The 17001-nt window shown below is 38.7% G+C and overlaps 2 protein-coding genes across 2 annotated transcripts; one reads left to right on the forward strand and one right to left on the reverse strand.

The window, feature by feature from the left end:
• Nucleotides 1-2663: 2663 nt before the first annotated feature.
• Nucleotides 2664-6329, forward strand: gpr39 (G protein-coupled receptor 39). The gene is made up of 2 exons (XM_055215851.2): nucleotides 2664-3925; nucleotides 4454-6329. Exons 1-2 carry the CDS (start codon nucleotides 3160-3162, stop codon nucleotides 4984-4986), a joined length of 1299 nt encoding a protein of 432 aa, XP_055071826.1. The 5' UTR covers nucleotides 2664-3159; the 3' UTR covers nucleotides 4987-6329.
• A 1063-nt stretch (nucleotides 6330-7392) lies between these two features.
• nmi (N-myc (and STAT) interactor) lies at nucleotides 7393-16158 on the reverse strand. The gene is made up of 9 exons (XM_055216482.2): nucleotides 15938-16158; nucleotides 15811-15861; nucleotides 15575-15733; nucleotides 14173-14289; nucleotides 13708-13870; nucleotides 13419-13525; nucleotides 13146-13332; nucleotides 8370-8473; nucleotides 7393-8280 (listed from the first exon to the last, which is right to left on the reverse strand). The coding sequence occupies exons 1-9, from the start codon at nucleotides 15962-15964 to the stop codon at nucleotides 8077-8079; spliced, it is 1119 nt and encodes a 372-aa protein (XP_055072457.2). The 5' UTR covers nucleotides 15965-16158; the 3' UTR covers nucleotides 7393-8076.
• Nucleotides 16159-17001: the final 843 nt, after the last annotated feature.

Raw genomic sequence — 17001 nt, forward strand, 5'->3', positions numbered from 1 at the left:
GCCTTTAGCAGCCTCCCTTTCCATTCTGTCTTCTTTTTTGTGGAGGCATTGTTTTTGTATTTTTTGTCTACAAAGTGTGCAAACAAACACAAATTTGGCGATATTTATGATTGGGTATTTTAATTTGATAAGACAAGTATTGTAATTCTAAGAATGTGAATATTTTGTTGTTACTGATAGCACACATGTTTATTTAATATCTGCATTTACATCTGCAAGATCTGTAATGTTTTTTTTATTGTTTGCTTATCTGCAATACGTCACTGAGACGTTTTTTAAAAGATGTTTTGTACAAACTTTTGAACAAAAAAACAAAAATTAAATACAGGACTTAATAACAAAGTACAATACATTTGAGGACACAAGAACTTTGAGATCACAGATTTTATTAATTGTAATTCCAGCCATGTTATCTACAGACTGGAATGTGAATGTAATCGTTTTTATGTGGGGCTTACCAAGAGGAGCCTAGTGTCTGATCATCTGAATTGAACATGTGATATTAAATAGCAGAGATATAGACTGAGACGAGAGACTTATTGGATACATACTTTGAGTGTGTATGTATAAATTACATGAACTTAATCATTTTATATTGGGACCACATTAATGATTTTTGTAGCAATTACTTACTGGGCAGTGAATCTGTATTTCCCAGCATGCTTTGCATGCAACTGCCTGTAGAGAGTAATTTTTTTAATTAAGTGTTATGTTATGCATTTTTTGGTAAAGAGAAAGACTTTATAGTGTTTAATGTTGGTTTATCTTATTGATTTAGAAGAGTTTGTGTTATATTTTTACAAATTGTTTGGTTACCATCGTGCAGAAGAGTGGTGCTTGTGGTTAAGTTGTGGATGTGACGTACGTATTTCTTTAACTGTGTTAATGCCTGTTTGAAGATCAATCTCTTCTGGCATGTTCATCCAATGTGTCATTAGCATGCTAACGTGTGCTTATGCTAATTAGTATTATATAGAAACTGACAATTGGTTTAACTAGATGTTTTTGCTTGAATTAACTTGTTTTGTCTTTGTTGAACAGACCAGAATTAATTGCGTGGAAAAGTTAACCCTAACTGAATTAACTTTATTGAATAAGATATTTTTATGACCAATGAAAATATATCTATTAAGTTGGTGCAACAAAAGATTCTTTGTTTAAATTAACTTATTGTATTCTTGTTGTACAAGCCAAAACTCATTTCGTGGAAAAGTTTTCCTTAATTCAATTATGTTGAATGAACAAACAATTTTTTTGAGTGTTCAGTGGTCCCATAAAGGCCTCATTTACTTCTGATTTCATGGTCAAATCCAGGATGTTCTTGAGAGGTTTTCTAAAATTCACCTAAATTTTGTGTACAGAACCACCATGGGGAAATAAGCGACATATCAATCTGCTATATAGTTACATGTAGGTACATGTGACAGCTTTACTGCTTTACAACTCTTGTGTTTATCTGACTTAGGGTTGAACTGAGATTTCTTACAATAACAGGTAGACGTTTACAAGCTTTTAACTTTTTTTAAATGCAGTTTGTTTCCATAAGCTACATAACGTGGATTTGACTGACTAGTAAACAGTAGGATTCATTGTAAGCAGTGGTGATTAAAAGTCATTGTAATCGAACAAAAAATCTTTTTGGTCAAATCCTCTGGAAATTCTGAGCAATAATTGAAGTATATAGCATGATTACACAAATGTTGTTTGGGCAGATATGTACTGTAACATAGAAGGACAAAGTTAACAACATAATCAAATTAATATGCCTTAAGACAGTTCAATTTAACATCAACAATGCTTCAAAGTAACTGGTTCATAAAACCATTTGTATTTCATCCTTGTTTTCTGTTTGTGTGTATTTTATTATGAACTTCCCTCAAACCTTTCCTTTCTTTTTTCTTTTAAATCTATGTATGGGTTATACCACAGTGTTTTTTGTGTGAACTGTTACTCAAAGTGTTCAATCCAGGTTAGGCATTTATCAGATTATCAGTTGCGTCAGACTTCAGATAGATGCCACTTTGCTCTCCGCAACCAAGATTGTGTAGCGTACGAGGAGCGGCAGCAATGTGAGAAAGTGTCCAATGTTTTACAGAAATCCCAATTCATCTCATCCCAATCTGTGGTTACTGGCTTGAGTTCTTTGGTAGGTGCATGGGTGCTTTGACATATTGAGCTTTTACTTCCTTTCTCATTCTTAAACTATAACAAAAACAACAACAACCAGAGGTAAAGTGTTGTTTAGCACTTATTTTAGCATTTATTTGTTAGGAAAATTGTCATGATGTACTTTTAATTTGTCACATGTATAATACTCCATGACAAAAATGTGAAACTGTAATTAACCCAAACAAGTAACTACTTCATTTCAACTTTATTTACTAGTAAGGAGTTCAAATCATTTTTAGCAACTTCTCACTATTCAAGAAAGTTAAAATAAATGGCATTTTTCTGCTCTGTTTATTCTGACCTCAGTGTAGTTTATTCATTGTTGAACATCAATGGCTGTAGTGGATTCATAGTTTTTACTTTATCTTTTACCATCATAACATCTGGTAAAGACATTCTAAACAATTTACTGTGTCTGTAAAAGATCATGTAAGTGTGCATATACACAGAGAGAGAGAGAGAGGAGAGAGAGAGCTGTGAGAGGCGAGAGAGAGAGAGAGAGAGAGAGAGAGAGAGAGAGAGAGCTCTGAGAAAGGTCCATCAGGACACACCCTTTCCTTCCAAAGGTAGTTTACGTGACTAATGGTTCCACCGTGTACGGGCCTGTTGTGTTCAACTCTCGTGTACTGGGCTTCATTTGTTTAACTCTAATCATTAACTAAGAGTAGAGCCGAAGCTTTCAAACATAACTGGAATTCCACTCGCAGAGGAAGAACTCAAGTCTGCTGCTGGCCAAACCATCATACAAACAGAGCAACGACGTGTTCGTGAGAAATGGAGAAGACTGAGATTTGTTGAGGTGAGAGCAGAGCTGTGTTGGATGATGGCCTTTCGGTTTGAAACTAAACGTGGTGATTTTTTCAGTGAAAAGCAAATGTGATTTTCCAAGGCAGTTTGACAATTCCTGATGTTGATAACGGTGAGATAAGCAGGACTAAAGTCAAAGACTGGGAGCGCCGCGTCAAAAGCGATATCAAAAAGGGTGACATCATGGAGCACAACGAGGAAACACAGATTGACTGGAAAAGACTGGAGCCGAAATACGCGGTAAAGATCTTCCTCACTGTGCTGTACAGCTTCATCCTCATCCTCGGCATTCTGGGAAACAGCGTTACCATTCACGTGGCGCAGTTGCTCCAGAGAAACGGGTACCTGCAGAAAAACGTCACCGATCACATGGTGAGCCTGGCCTGCTCCGATTTATTGGTGCTATTGATCGGCATGCCCGTGGAGCTCTACAGTGCCATCTGGTCTCCATTTACATCCACCTCTGGTGATGCTGCTTGCAAGATCTACAACTTTTTATTTGAGGCGTGCAGCTATGCCACGATACTGAATGTGGTCACGCTGAGTTTTGAGCGTTACCTTGCCATCTGCCACCCGTTTCGTTACAAAGCCTTAAGTGGCAGCCGTACAGTGAAACTCCTGCTCTTGGCGTGGCTCTGCTCCGCCTTCGTGGCTTTGCCGCTGCTTATTGCCACAGGAACAGAAATCCACAGCACACCGGTGCAAAACGTGACGTTCTGCACAAACCTGAACGAGCACTGGGTCATGTATCGCACCAGCATCTTCACAGCGTTTATTCTTTATCTACTTGTCCTGGGTGGAGTGGCCTTCATGTGCAGAGGAATGATTCTCGTGCTTCGTGCCCCGTTGGGCCCCAGCGACGTGGCAGCAAATGGAGCTGGGCGGGGCGTCCCCAAACACGAGAGTGCCCGGATAAAAGCGTCACGGAAAACAAGCATCCTCTTCTTGGGTACGTCACTCTACTTTAATGGAGAAATCACATGTGTTATCTAAAATGATTCTTTCCAAAGTTTTGGCCAATAAGGCCAAGGTGTTAAGTGTTAATCAGAAAACAATTCAATTCCATTCCATTCGTAGACTTGTAGCACTGTTGCTTCACAGCAAGAAGGTCCCTGGTTTGAGCCTCAGCTGGGTCAAGAGGTCTTCTGTGTGGAGTTGGTAGAGTACGTTCTCCCTGTGTCAGCATGGGTTTACTCGGGGGGGCCTGGAGACAGGCAGGTTAGGTGAATTGGCGATGCCAAATTGTCCTCCCACAACTTCTTCTTGCCAGGAATGTAGCTATCAATGCTGGAATGGTGTGAATACACAAACAAACAAACCTTTACAGACTCAATACAACACATAAAATGTGATAATATGTAAAGTAATTCTTTGTCATAGCGTGCTGTAATATAACCGTCCTAATGCATAAACGCAGTTCAATATGACTTTGACACCGTTCTCTTCTTTCTCCCTATATGCCTGTGTATTTCTCCAGTGCTGATCGTCTGTGCTTTGTTTCTGTGCTGGATGCCAAATCAGATCCGTCGGCTGATGACGGCGGCTGTGCCCAAGTCCTCGTGGACCGTGAGCTATCTCAGCAGCTACGTGAAGCTTCATCCGGTGGCGGACACCTTCTTCTATTTGAGCTCAGTGCTGAACCCGCTGCTGTATAATCTCTCATCGCGCCAATTCCGCTCGGCCTTCTGCCACACACTCCTGTGCCGTCTGTCGCTCCAGCATGTCAACAAACGGACACTGGAGAGCAGTCAAGCCTCGAGGAGCTCCGGTAACACGATACGACCCCTGCTGCGCAGATCTTTAAACCGTATAATAAGAGCCACTGGGGAAGGATCGACTGGTCCGTCGTCAGGAGAGATTCAAACAGACCAGTCCATCACCGAGCATCCTGCTGCCATAGAGAGGCTCGCCTCTCACCCTCAGGAGGAACAAACGAATGAGGAGACAAATCCAACGACCATGATAGAAGAACAAACTCTCTGTCCAGTACTACAGACAAACATGGTTTAAAGAAAATAACATTAACTCGTTCAAAATACATTTTTTATCTCTTTCTATGAACCTAAACTGGCTGACCATTTCAGTGCCACCTGAACACTCGACTGCTTCAGGTCTCCACCCGACTTCACTGCTCTCTACCCGACTGCACCTGACTTTTGTTTACAAACAGAGAGGAATCAGCTCCAGGTTATACAGTACTGTGCAAAAGTCTTAGGCTACCACCACCAGACTTGTTGTTTTAGAAGTTTTACACTATATAGTTTCCATGTAAAAATGACTTACAGCTCCCCCATGTGGTTGAAAAGCGCAACAGTGCCTGGTATCAGACACTCTTCTGCAGGCAGGGGGAGGGGCGGGGCTGTGTGCTCTACCCTCCACCGCCACTTTCAGAGTGCGCTTGTAGCAGCTAGGAGGCTGCTCAGGTTGCAGCAACAGTACAATTTGTACAGTTAAAAGTTGTTCTATCACTGAAATAATTTTAGTGACATTATTTAAAGGAAAAAAAAAACGATACAAACAAAAAATACAAGAAATATGTACACAAAATTAAAAAATAAAATTTTCTGGACTAAATGTTTTCTTTATGCATTGTCTGTGTTAAGTGTGACCTCTCTTGGCACTAAACACATCTTAAGCTTTTTTGAGCCGAATTAAGTAAAAATCTTTAAAATTTCATTTAGGTTTAAGAGATCCTGTAGTTTCCTGCTATTGCTCAAGTGGAAGGGGATTTTACCCTTAAAACTTCACACATCAGTTTATACTTTCATACAGTTTTTAATACTATATACACATTTCCTGTATTTTCTGGATGTGTTCTATTAAAGACAATGAGAAACAATTACATATGATCACAATAACATTGCAAAAACAACAAATCTAAATCTGGCATGGTGGCCTAAGACTTTTGCACAGTACTGTATGTCAGCAGCAGTAATGAAAACTAAATGTCATCTTTTTATCTTATACATTTATTGACACTAATTGACGAATGTTACATTGTTTTGGTTTGTATCGTTTTTTTAATTCCCCTCTTTCTCTAAGTAAATGTTATTATCATCAGAGTGCTTGTGCATTATGTGTGGCATGTGCACCTTGAATGAATTGTTTTAAAAAGTGAAATATCCAAAAATTCATAGCTGTTTTAGTGCCTCACACAGAAATCACATTGACTAATAATACTGACAGAGAGTTATTAAAATGAAATGCTAATAAAGCAGAACCAGATTCAGTGCTGGAATGAGAGCAAGAGTTTACAAAGAACTCAACTCAAGAACAGTTGTGTGGATCTGTATTAAAGTAGGTAAATTAAAATGAGTAAATAGAGGACGTCTGTCCCCCCTGCTAATAAAAACAGCATACCAGCATATGTTGTGTTTTGGTGCTGGTTTGCTAGTGAACACCACCTAAACCAGCACCAAACCAGCTAAACCAGCACCAAACCAGCATCAGCACCAGCTAAACCAGCACCAAACCAGCATTAGCACCAGCATCACATGCTGGTCATACCAGCAAGACCAGCATATGTTGTGTTTTGGTGCTGGTATGCTGGTGACTACCAGCTAAACCAGCATCAAACCAGCATAAACCAGCATAATTCCCATGCTGGTTTGATGCTGGTTTTTTCAGCAGGGCCAGCTGGTGAACTGATGAATTTACTGAAATGTTTTTATTTCTGCTAAGCATGCTAACATTAGCTATGGTGGAAGGCGAGTCAGTGCCTTATAAAGTCCGATAGTTCCTGGAGATCCCCCAACACTACACGTTCAGTCAAGTGAAAAGTGGAAGTGGCGTAATTGTCAAGTATGGTGGTAACACGCACTCGAAATGTGTCCTCTGCATGTATAGCCCATCCTAATGAGTAGTGAACACAGACACAGACAGACAGACAGACACACACGGAGCAATGGAGGAAATGTGTCTTATGTGCTCCTTAGTCCTAACCTGTGGGGCATGTGACTCGAGGCCTGCAGGTTACAAGCCTGACTATCTAATATTAGTCATGGATTAGCCCCTCCTTAAATGTCTCTATGAATGAGACTGGTTTAACTCATCAAGCACAGAAACGACTGTAATAGGAGATGTGTAGCATTAAGAAACAAACATTAACAGCGTTGTGAGGCACTACAGAGCCAGAGGAAATAACATAAAACAATAACGTATAAATGGTGCTTTTGTTACACTTCTTACACATTACAGCGGTCACATTCTGTCTAGTTGACAAGCTAAAGTCTCTGTTTCAGGCCTTTACCTTTTCAGTGTGTGCGCTCACAACTGAAGGCATCTATAAAAAGTCCATTTAGGTAGGGTGTCTATGTGCATATCTCTCTTTTTAGTAGCTGGGAAACGTTTTATGACTGTATTCATTTGATGTTTTATGCAACCACAAACAAAACGCCACCAATCACCAGCCGGTAGTTAAACATTAAAGTTTAGAGAAACTTTATTTGAATAAATCATTCCTATAGCAATCTTGTGCAACTACGGTGCTTTCATATAACCAATAATGAGTGATGCCTGCCTACCTGCAGTTTTAATCATGTTTTAACCCTTAAATACATAAGAGTTTCGCAGTTGTTATTACATATTCAGGTCTTTAGTGACCCGGGACACGATTGCATCTCTAAACTGCCCAAATAAACCACTGTGATGCCTATCATTTTAGACACCATGACAAAAGAAAACATGAAAAAAATCATTTTGTTTAACATTACTTTATAATATTTTACTTACACATTTAGTGACCTTATACACTTTTACTCTGAATTAATTATAAAACACATATTTTACATTTTGTCTTGTTAAATTGTTGCTAAGACAGAGTCAGACTTTAAAAAACAAACGAGAAGGAGGATAGTAGTGAGTGAACGATGCCCCTGGTTAATAAAAACCCGAGGTATGCATTTAAGGGTTAAACAAGACATATATCTCCCATAATGAATTATGTTAAAAAGCCACTTTAAATTCCCCGCATTGTAATTGAATTGTATTATTCTCCGTTTCATAATGTGCCTATAAGCAAAATCAGAAAAAACAAGTCCCGTTCACCAAATCACACGTAAATAACGTGTCCGCCTGATTTCTGAACACAAGAATCTAGCCTCAGCCTTCGGTTTCGTCATTGTCGTCACTGAAGAACGCCGTCCAGGATTTTCCATCCGGGATGTACTTAATGGTCTGAACCTCTCCTCCATAATTACTGGGTTTCTGGAAGTGGATTTCTAGATGGTCCTGAAGATCTTCTTCATCCATCACCTCCTGAATTCCCCCCAGCAGCACGGTGCGATTTGGGACCCCCGAGTATGTCTATAATGTTATTAAACAACCAAACAGGTGAATATTCTTTTGCTTTTGGATCTAATAGATGAATATGAGCATGTGTTGTGGAAACTCACTTGAAATTTCTTCAGCTGGTATTCATAAAGTGGAAGCAGATCAACCATTAGGTCAGTGCTGGTGTCCACGGGAAACTTTTCTCTCAGAACCAGATTCTCTGCAACTAAAGTCAAAGCAGAAGTGCTGTTGTTCAACACCATCAAAGGTTATCAGACACACAGATATCAATGTGATGAAAACATCTACAGGCACATTCATTTATTCAGATTGAGTCATTTCTATAAATTGGTGTTGATGCATATTTGTGGCTAAGTTGTTGGACTGTATGGGCCACATGAACTAGAAAATAGTTTCTGTGATGTTCATGTTCATTCCAGAGATCCAGAGACTTTCAGCTGCAGATTAATATCGTCTGTCGAATTAACCCGTTTGACTATAAATGTAATACTAGAGAAAAACTATCACAGCATCAATGTTAATCAGGTCTGTCAGAAGTAACATGTTAAAGGGGGATTCAACGCTATTTCATGCATTCTGACATTCTAAACAAATGCAAAGTGTCAATAAAACAGTTGGGCATGTTACAGAGTATTTCCGTGCCGAATGCACTTCACCAGGGTTGGTACAAGTTTCAGAAACCTTTTATTGAATACGGGTCCAGCTAACATTTTAGGGGTAAGTCACGTGTCACTTTTTTATGGGCACTTCCCCCAGAAAACCACACCCACACGTCAATCAGCGAGAGAGTGAGAACCGAGGACACTAAGTCACAGGCGTCACCTCACGCGACAGCTTTGTTTTATATCAAAACTCAAAAATGGCATGAAAGTGCGTCTCAACTGGGTCATAAGATGCATGCATTAAGTAAGACTTCTGTGTTATGTTGGAAATAGGCACTAAGTGCATATTATATAAACGACACATACAAGTGGTGAATCATTAACTCATTCCCCGCCATTGACCAGATAACTCGTCAATTGGGAGAAAACGCTTCCCTGCCATTGACGAGAATTTTCGCCTTTCCGCAATACCGCTATTATCCACCACTTCCGCAACTTATACAACCCGGAAGTAGCACCTCACATGAACAAGAAAGAACTCCGTGTATGTTTAAAGATCGCTCTGCATCTGATCTCTATCAAAAGTCCCACAAAAATGGAATTATCTCATTGTTTTGCTCAAAATTTGGTGTTTTTAAAGAAACCTACCCATATTTGAGAGGTGATAAAAAGAGAACTAATTAAGGTCGGATGAAACGTTTTTTTTTTGTTTTTTTTTTAAAGCAGATGGTCTGTTCTTTCATTTGATATATTGTTGGATTATATATTTAAAGAAGAACATTTTCTGAAAGGCATTAAACTTTTGTGAAAATCATGAAAAATGCTGGCGATGGCTGACAACTTTTTTTAAAAACGCTGGCGGGGAAAGAGTTAAGTTATTCAGTCAATGTAGTATAAAGTGTTGGATGACTCGTGACGCTCCTCCCGCAGCTCATAACTCCTTCTTCCTAATTATTTTGTACGTTATCGGAAAGAATCAGTGAAGCGGATCTGTCTTTTATAAATCTGATTAAACTAAAGACTCTTCTGAGATAAAAGGATGTAATACTACTCTATATGTACTCCAGATTAACATCAGATATGCAGAAACAGCTTGTGTTATGGGAGCTTTAACGCATGAGTCTTTCGTGCGTTCAAATCATTTAACCCAATTAATGCATTACACTTACACAATAATAGCAATGATCTCTAACTCTGCGTTTCTGAGCCGTTGCTTAAGTGACTAGTGAGCATCTAGTTGTTGCTAGTTTTTACTCTCAAACCGCACCACATTCATCCATGATGACGGAAATTATTTTTCACAAAAAGCATGCGATTAATCCAGCCCAGTCTCCTGAAAATGCGTACAAATAGCACGAAGTGCAAAACTGGCGCAACACACACGCCAAACTCCACCCCGGCATGCACACGACACGCAAGTCCCTCCCATTCACCCAAACGGGGCATCCTTTTCTGTTGCTCCATTTATTGGTTTCTCAATTTTTTTGGAGAACATATGGACAAAACATAGAGAAACCTGTATATTAAATAACCTTATTAAGCAAATCTGAAATCTAACCCTAAACCCAAGCAAAAATGGTTTAAAAAAACAGAAAAAATTTGAGAAACCAACAAACAAAACGACAAAAAAAGATGCCCCGTTCAAGCGAATGGGAAGGACGTGCGCATCATATGCACGCCAAAGTGGAGTTTGGCGTATGTATTGCACGAGTTTTACACTTCGTGCTATTTATACGCAACCTCAGGAGACTGGGTAGGATCAATCACACAAAAAGGTTGTGAAGAATCTGAATAAAAATATTAGATGTATACTTTCCTCCTTTACAAAAAACTTGGAATAAAAATGAACTTGGCTGGAATCTCCAGTTTCTAAGAGGCAGAAAAGCCCCAGCTCAGGCAACATTACACAGAAAGCCCCAATCACAGTCATAAAACAGATGAAGCTAAAAACAGCTACATTAAAAACTTTCCTCAACAACACAAAGAAAGACATCAGCAAATCTTGACCTTCTATCAGCGTTGGAACAAGACAAGTAAAACATACTTCTCTCCACCGCTGTACTTCAATACAGTCAGGTTGAAAATTCAATTAGATTTAACTTTATTGTCATTGTGCAGAGTACAAAGCCAATGAAATACAGCGGCTTAATGTGCCATATTGAAGTCCACCACCTGCATATTTGATTTGATCCTCGGCAGGATTTATCTTAAAGTTTTTCTATACCTACACTACATGTGCATTCAATTCATAATTGAACTTAAAAAATCTCCTTCTTCCTTGCTCCTTGTCTTTTATTTAACACAATATAACCTTATTGTGTATTTTGTATTGCTTCATGTTATGTGGATTTTAGTAAAGAACTAAAATGCCAATGCATTTGAAAACATAAGTCAAGCTGTAATCGCAAGAGCTTAATCTTATGTAACATCATGACATTGAACAACAAAATCTACGCCATACATTATACATAGGTGTGATTGGCAAAGGACAAAAAAGCAGGAAAATATATGGCACACCTACCATGATAGGGTGACAGAAACACACACACATTCTGGTTTCCATGTTTTGTGGGGACATTCCATGGACGTAATGCATTGTATACCATACAAACTGTATATTCTATTCCCTTCCCCAAACCCTAACCCCAACCAACACAGAAAACTTCACATTTTCAATAAACATCATTCTGTGTGATTTATAAGCTTGTTTCCTCATGGGGACCTCAAAATGTCCCCACGAGGTCACAAATTTACTGGTATTCCTATCTTTATCTCAACATTACCAGGCGCACGCACACACACACACACATATAATGAAATACAGTTGAAATTCAATCTGGGCTTAAAATTTATCGATCCGAGTGGCCAATTGTCAATCGGCGTGGGCAAGTGCCACCCTGACTGTTATGTAGCCTCAGCACTGCATCAGACTGAACAAAATCAGTCACTTTGTGCTTTTAAAGGTAAATACATCAATGTGGTGCATTTTGAAAATAATAATAAGTGACTAGATCTATGAGGAATTCTTTGGTTGCATATGTATGGTAATAATAATAATGCACACAAGCCACATACACAACTTGATAAATGAGATTCGCCATTGGTCAAAACATGTTTAATGTTTCTAAAATAATTAGGGTGGGCATTTAATACAGATTAACTATTGACTACAACATTTGAACGCTGAATTTGAATACTGAATTTGGATTCTGTAACATTAAATTTACTTAATTCAAATAATGAATGGAAAAACACAGACGCGCTGTGTGAATCACTCTCCGTGTGTGTGTCTCATTAGTTTACTAGCTCATAAATCAGTCTGAATCCCCAATCGGAAGTTATTAGTCAAAGATCAGCGCTCTTGGATGTTACGTTACAGTTAATGGGAGAAATGTCTTGTCACATCGTGTAACTAATCTTAAAACTACACTTTGTGACCAAGAAACGGCAATATAAAGTAAAGGGTTTTCTGTCCATTGAGTTGTTATGAGCTTCAAAGCAGCCGAAAGTTTTACCTGTCATTCTGGCCGCCCTCAAATCCGTGGCGGAAGAAGTAGTTCTCAAACAAAGAGGCTTTTAAAATAACTCCGTTGTTGTTTTCTAGTTTTCGTTTTTCAAACGTGTGCCGTCGAACTGTTGTATAAAAGCAATATCGCTCTCGGCCTCGTGCCTCTGGCCTAATCACAGCCGTGATGATATAGAGCTATATCACACTCCTACTTGAGCGATATTGCTTAAATATAATGCAAGCAAACGTTTTGACACAAACGCAACTTCATGTTGACAAGAAATCTGATATTTACATTACTGGCATAGCCTGGTTTGAAACGGACAGTTTTGTCAAAGCAGCAAACACCTGGTTCTCTTAATTTCTTACACCAGCTACTAAAATGCTGCTCGTCTCTGCCTATTTCTTCTATCCATGCCCAGTTCCACTGATTTAAGTCCTTTATTTCATCCTGCTGACAACGTTTACTTGTGACTTCTCCGCGGCTGCGCAGCATCTGCAGCTGGATCTCACCCACACCTTAAAGACGACCCCAACCCCCATTTTATTTGGTTGAGAGTGAAAGATGTGTTCCTCTCATACTATTTGTAGGCAAACGGTGCCTTGCAAATCCCCCCCACACACACTCACAAAAAATTGGATTTGCATGATTCATGAGAGCCTCATTCTCAGGTCGAAAAAAGCCGGAATTCTGGATTCATCTGGAAGAATCACACCCCTGATTATATACAGTCGAATAATACGTGCAAAGTTGGGAAAAGACCGACCTCCAGTGTTGACAAAAGTAATGCGGCCTGTGCCGCTCTGCTTGTCATAATCCACGTTTTTGACTTCGCCACCGCCGCGACTCGGTTTGGAGAAGGAGACCTCCAGCCGGTCTCTCATTCGCTCCTCAGGTAAAATGGGCGGAGCGTTGCTGAACTTGATGCTTTTCTTTGATACCTTGATATGAACCTGCACAGATTGAAGTAACGCACCCTGATGTAAGACGCAACACACATCTGTCACACAGGGAAGTTTCATTTCTCAAATCATTTTACCTCAAATTTCACAGAGGGCTCCAGGGTTAAGGGGTACGGCTTTACATCCATCTTGGTTTTGTCACAGGCAACAGAGCACTTGGGCAGACGGCGGATCTGCTCGGCCACTGAAGGACACAAGACTTCATTAACTACGGTCTAAATAACATGAATTATGCTGCGTGACAGAACAGTAACATTGTTTTATAGTAACTCATGAATGCAAATAAAAGCACAAGCATTTTACACCTATGGCACAAAACTGTAAGAGAATTTTTGTTAAACAGCCCATAGAGTTTTTAGTCTATACCGTTCTCCTCTTCAAACGTGATGAGAGCTTGACCGCCCTTCAGGAGGAGCGAGGGTCTCTGGGTGACAGTAAATACACAGGCCACATCTTCATCTCTCTCCTCCATCTCTTCGGTTTCAACATGAGTAAACTTCATTCTTTTCACTGGGATTTCTGCTTTTATCTGCACATCAGAGGGAACGTGTCTTTAGATATTAACACCATCATTAGACACCTAATTCTACCCCCCCCCCCCTTGTGTTTTACATTTAGTCATTTAGCAGAGGCTTTTGTCCAAAGCGACTTACAAATGAGGTAACAATAGAAGCACTATACAAGCCATGGGTTCGTTTTTAGTTTTACATCACTATAATTAAACACTTTTATGAAATCAGGTTTTATAATTGCTTCAGTAGCAATGCATGTATACAAGTAACTTTGCCTATAAGCAAAAGTCTTATCTCAAAAATATAAATGTAGATCAACCTTAAACTTTTGCTGAAGAGAAGCAGTTTCCTCTCTCTTCATGCTAAGCTTCTTCTGGAGATCCTGCAGTTCTCTTTCAAGATCCTGATTGACTTGATCCAGACTCTTTATCTCCTCCTGATAAACAAACAAACAAACACACATCTGAATCTGATGAACGCCACTGCGAGTGTTTTCTCCATCTAAGAGATATGACCACATAAGCCAAATTCTGGCATCTTTACACTGACAATATTGCTTATCACCTATAAAGCCTTAAATGGTCTAGCACCTCCGTATCTTAGAGAACTACTATCAGAATACAATCCATACATACAATCCAATCCCTGCCAGCATTTTTTTTTTTAAGTTGCCTGCCAGCGCCAGCATTTTATGATTTTCTCAAAAGTTTAATGCCTTACAGAAAATGTTCTTCTTTATATATATAATCAAACAATATATCAATTGAAAGAACAGAACGTTTTATCATACCTTCATTAGTTCTCTTTTTATCACCTCTCAAATATGGGTAGGTTTCTTCAAAAACACCCAATTTTGAGCAAAAAGCTGAGATAAATCCATTTTTGTGAAGGACTTTACATGGAGTTCTTTCTCTTTCACATAAGGCGCTACTTCCGGGTTGTATAAGTTGTCACCTGGTGGATAATAGCGGTATTGCGGAAAGCCGGAAATTCTCGTCATTGGCAGAGAAGCATTTTTTCTCTTAATTGACGGGTTATCTCGTCAATGGCAGGGAAAGAGTTAATTATCCCTAGAGTATCAAAAGTGTCTAAAGGTGGTCGATCCGTTTCCTACTAAGCTCTGGAATGATTTACCAAACAATGTTTAAGAATCAGACACAGTCGATCAATTTAAGTCTAAACTATAAAAGACATTTTTTCTTTAACAAAGCATTCACATAACTCATCTTGTAAATATACTTATGCCGCAATAGTTAGTTGTCCGGAATCGAGCAGATATAGTATAGTCCAACCACTATACTGTATGACACTTGTATTAAAAGGCAGTCAAACGGGCACACTCGTGTCAGCTCACCGGAAGTCTTACACAAATGAGCTAAAAGATGGCAGCGCGCCCACATTTATGTCAAAAATAAGGCGGATCAAATCAGCTCTCTCTCTCTCTCTCTCTGGGTTTATTCTACTTGAAGGTTTTTTTTAACACATAGGGAGTCAGCTGATATTAACTCTCATCTATACGTTACATTATTACTCTGCTCACTAGTAACGTTACGGTTTAATCTCCGATGTACTTTGCTAGTTTTGTTGTCCTCTGATTTTTCTGTTTCTCCAGCTTTTATTAATGTTAAGCTGCTTTGTAACAATTAAACAATTGTGAAAAGCGCAATATAAATAAAATTGGATGTGATCTTAATTTGTGTTGTTGTAATGGCGTCCGTCACCTGTAGTTCTCGAAGATCTTTATTAAACTGTCCAGTGATTTTGTCTTCAATAGCTTGCAGCTCTTCGTATTCTTGCTGGGCTTTTTTCTTTTCATCTTCTGTTTCTGCTCTCTCCAGAACCAGTCTGGATTTTTCGTCGTCTGCAGTCGCAATCAAATCCTGTTTAAACAACAATATAATAATAAAACCGTGCTCCGTCCTTGTCTGAATTATTATATCGTGTGGTTTTTTTTTACCTTGTATTTCTGTAATTCAGCCGCCGCATCGCTCATCTTTTGCTCGTCGAGCTGTTCATTATGAACACAAATATTAAAACACAGTTTATCAAACAAAAAGAGAAAGTGTGTGAATGTAAACACGCACCAGTTGATCTGTAGCGCTGTTAGACATCGTGGCAACAACTAAACACAGTCAGTGGTTTATCTGGAGTAAAATATCAAATCTGAAGTAAAGAAAAAAAAAACAAGCCGCAGATATTCGTCGACTGATCATAAACACGAATTATTTCCGAACTTCCTGAAGCTTCAAGCGAACTTGATCTGTTTATGCAGAAGTCACGTGAGAGATGAAGCAAAAGTGAAAGTTACCCGCGAGGACCTGAGTCGAGTGATGGCTGCTTGTGGTGTTTTTTGTATCCAGAATAACTCATCATCTTTAACCCTATAAACTTCACCACCTCATAACGGTACATGAAAGTAGTCTGTGGATTATACACAAGGTCGAATACGTTCACATTAGCAGGTTTATAAAAAGTGAACAATGGGAAAACACTTTTTTTGTAAATTCTCGTGGTCAGTTTTAGTCATTTTAACAACCCTGCTGAAAAAAACAATAAAACCATTACAGAAAATTCTAATCGTTTCCATTAAAATACTAATAGGAACCATTAGCTTTTACCATTAAAACTACTAACTTACACTGTAGTGTGTTTTGGGCCATATTTCATTAGCACCAATACAATTCCCAATAAAACCATTAGAATTTTCTATAATGGTTTTATTGTTTTTTCAGCAGGGAAACCCACAAAAAAGCTGCACAAATCATAAATATGTTCATTTTTGCACATGCTGACATATTTTGAACTGAAAACAGTAAATTTGATTGGATTGCTCATATCTTAATTGTTTTGATAAACATTTTCTTAATAGCAATATAAAAAGTCGGCCAGACAAGAACTGTTAAACAGATAGTTCACCTTAAAAATGAAAATTCTGTCATCATTTACTCATCGTGTTGTTCTAAATCTGTATGAATTTATTTTTCTGATGATCACAAAAGAAGATATTTTGAGAAATTATGGTAAACACAAAGTAGATAGTGACCATTGACTTCCATAGTAGGAATAAAAAAATATGATGGAATTTAATGGGAACCGTCAACTGTGTGCTTACCATCATTTATCAAAATATTTTTATCATTTATCACAA

This window comes from Misgurnus anguillicaudatus, chromosome 17 (assembly GCF_027580225.2).
Source record: "Misgurnus anguillicaudatus chromosome 17, ASM2758022v2, whole genome shotgun sequence".
Classification (NCBI taxonomy): domain Eukaryota; kingdom Metazoa; phylum Chordata; class Actinopteri; order Cypriniformes; family Cobitidae; genus Misgurnus; species Misgurnus anguillicaudatus.

What these genes read in the sequence shown, in the direction of transcription:
- nmi (XM_055216482.2), bottom strand. Translation starts at nt 15,964, where the DNA reads ATGTCTAACAGCGCTACAGATCAACTG. An exon ending in CACGTTTGAAGAGGAGAACG is followed by an intron (nt 13,526 to 13,707) that starts GTATAGACTAAA and finishes TGTGTCCTTCAG; the next exon opens with TGGCCGAGCAGATCCGCCGT. An exon ending in AGCCCTCTGTGAAATTTGAG is followed by an intron (nt 13,333 to 13,418) that starts GTAAAATGATTT and finishes CAATCTGTGCAG; the next exon opens with GTTCATATCAAGGTATCAAA.
- gpr39 (XM_055215851.2), top strand. Translation starts at nt 3,160, where the DNA reads ATGGAGCACAACGAGGAAACACAGATTGACTGGAAAAGACTGGAGCCG. An exon ending in AACAAGCATCCTCTTCTTGG is followed by an intron (nt 3,926 to 4,453) that starts GTACGTCACTCT and finishes GTATTTCTCCAG; the next exon opens with TGCTGATCGTCTGTGCTTTG.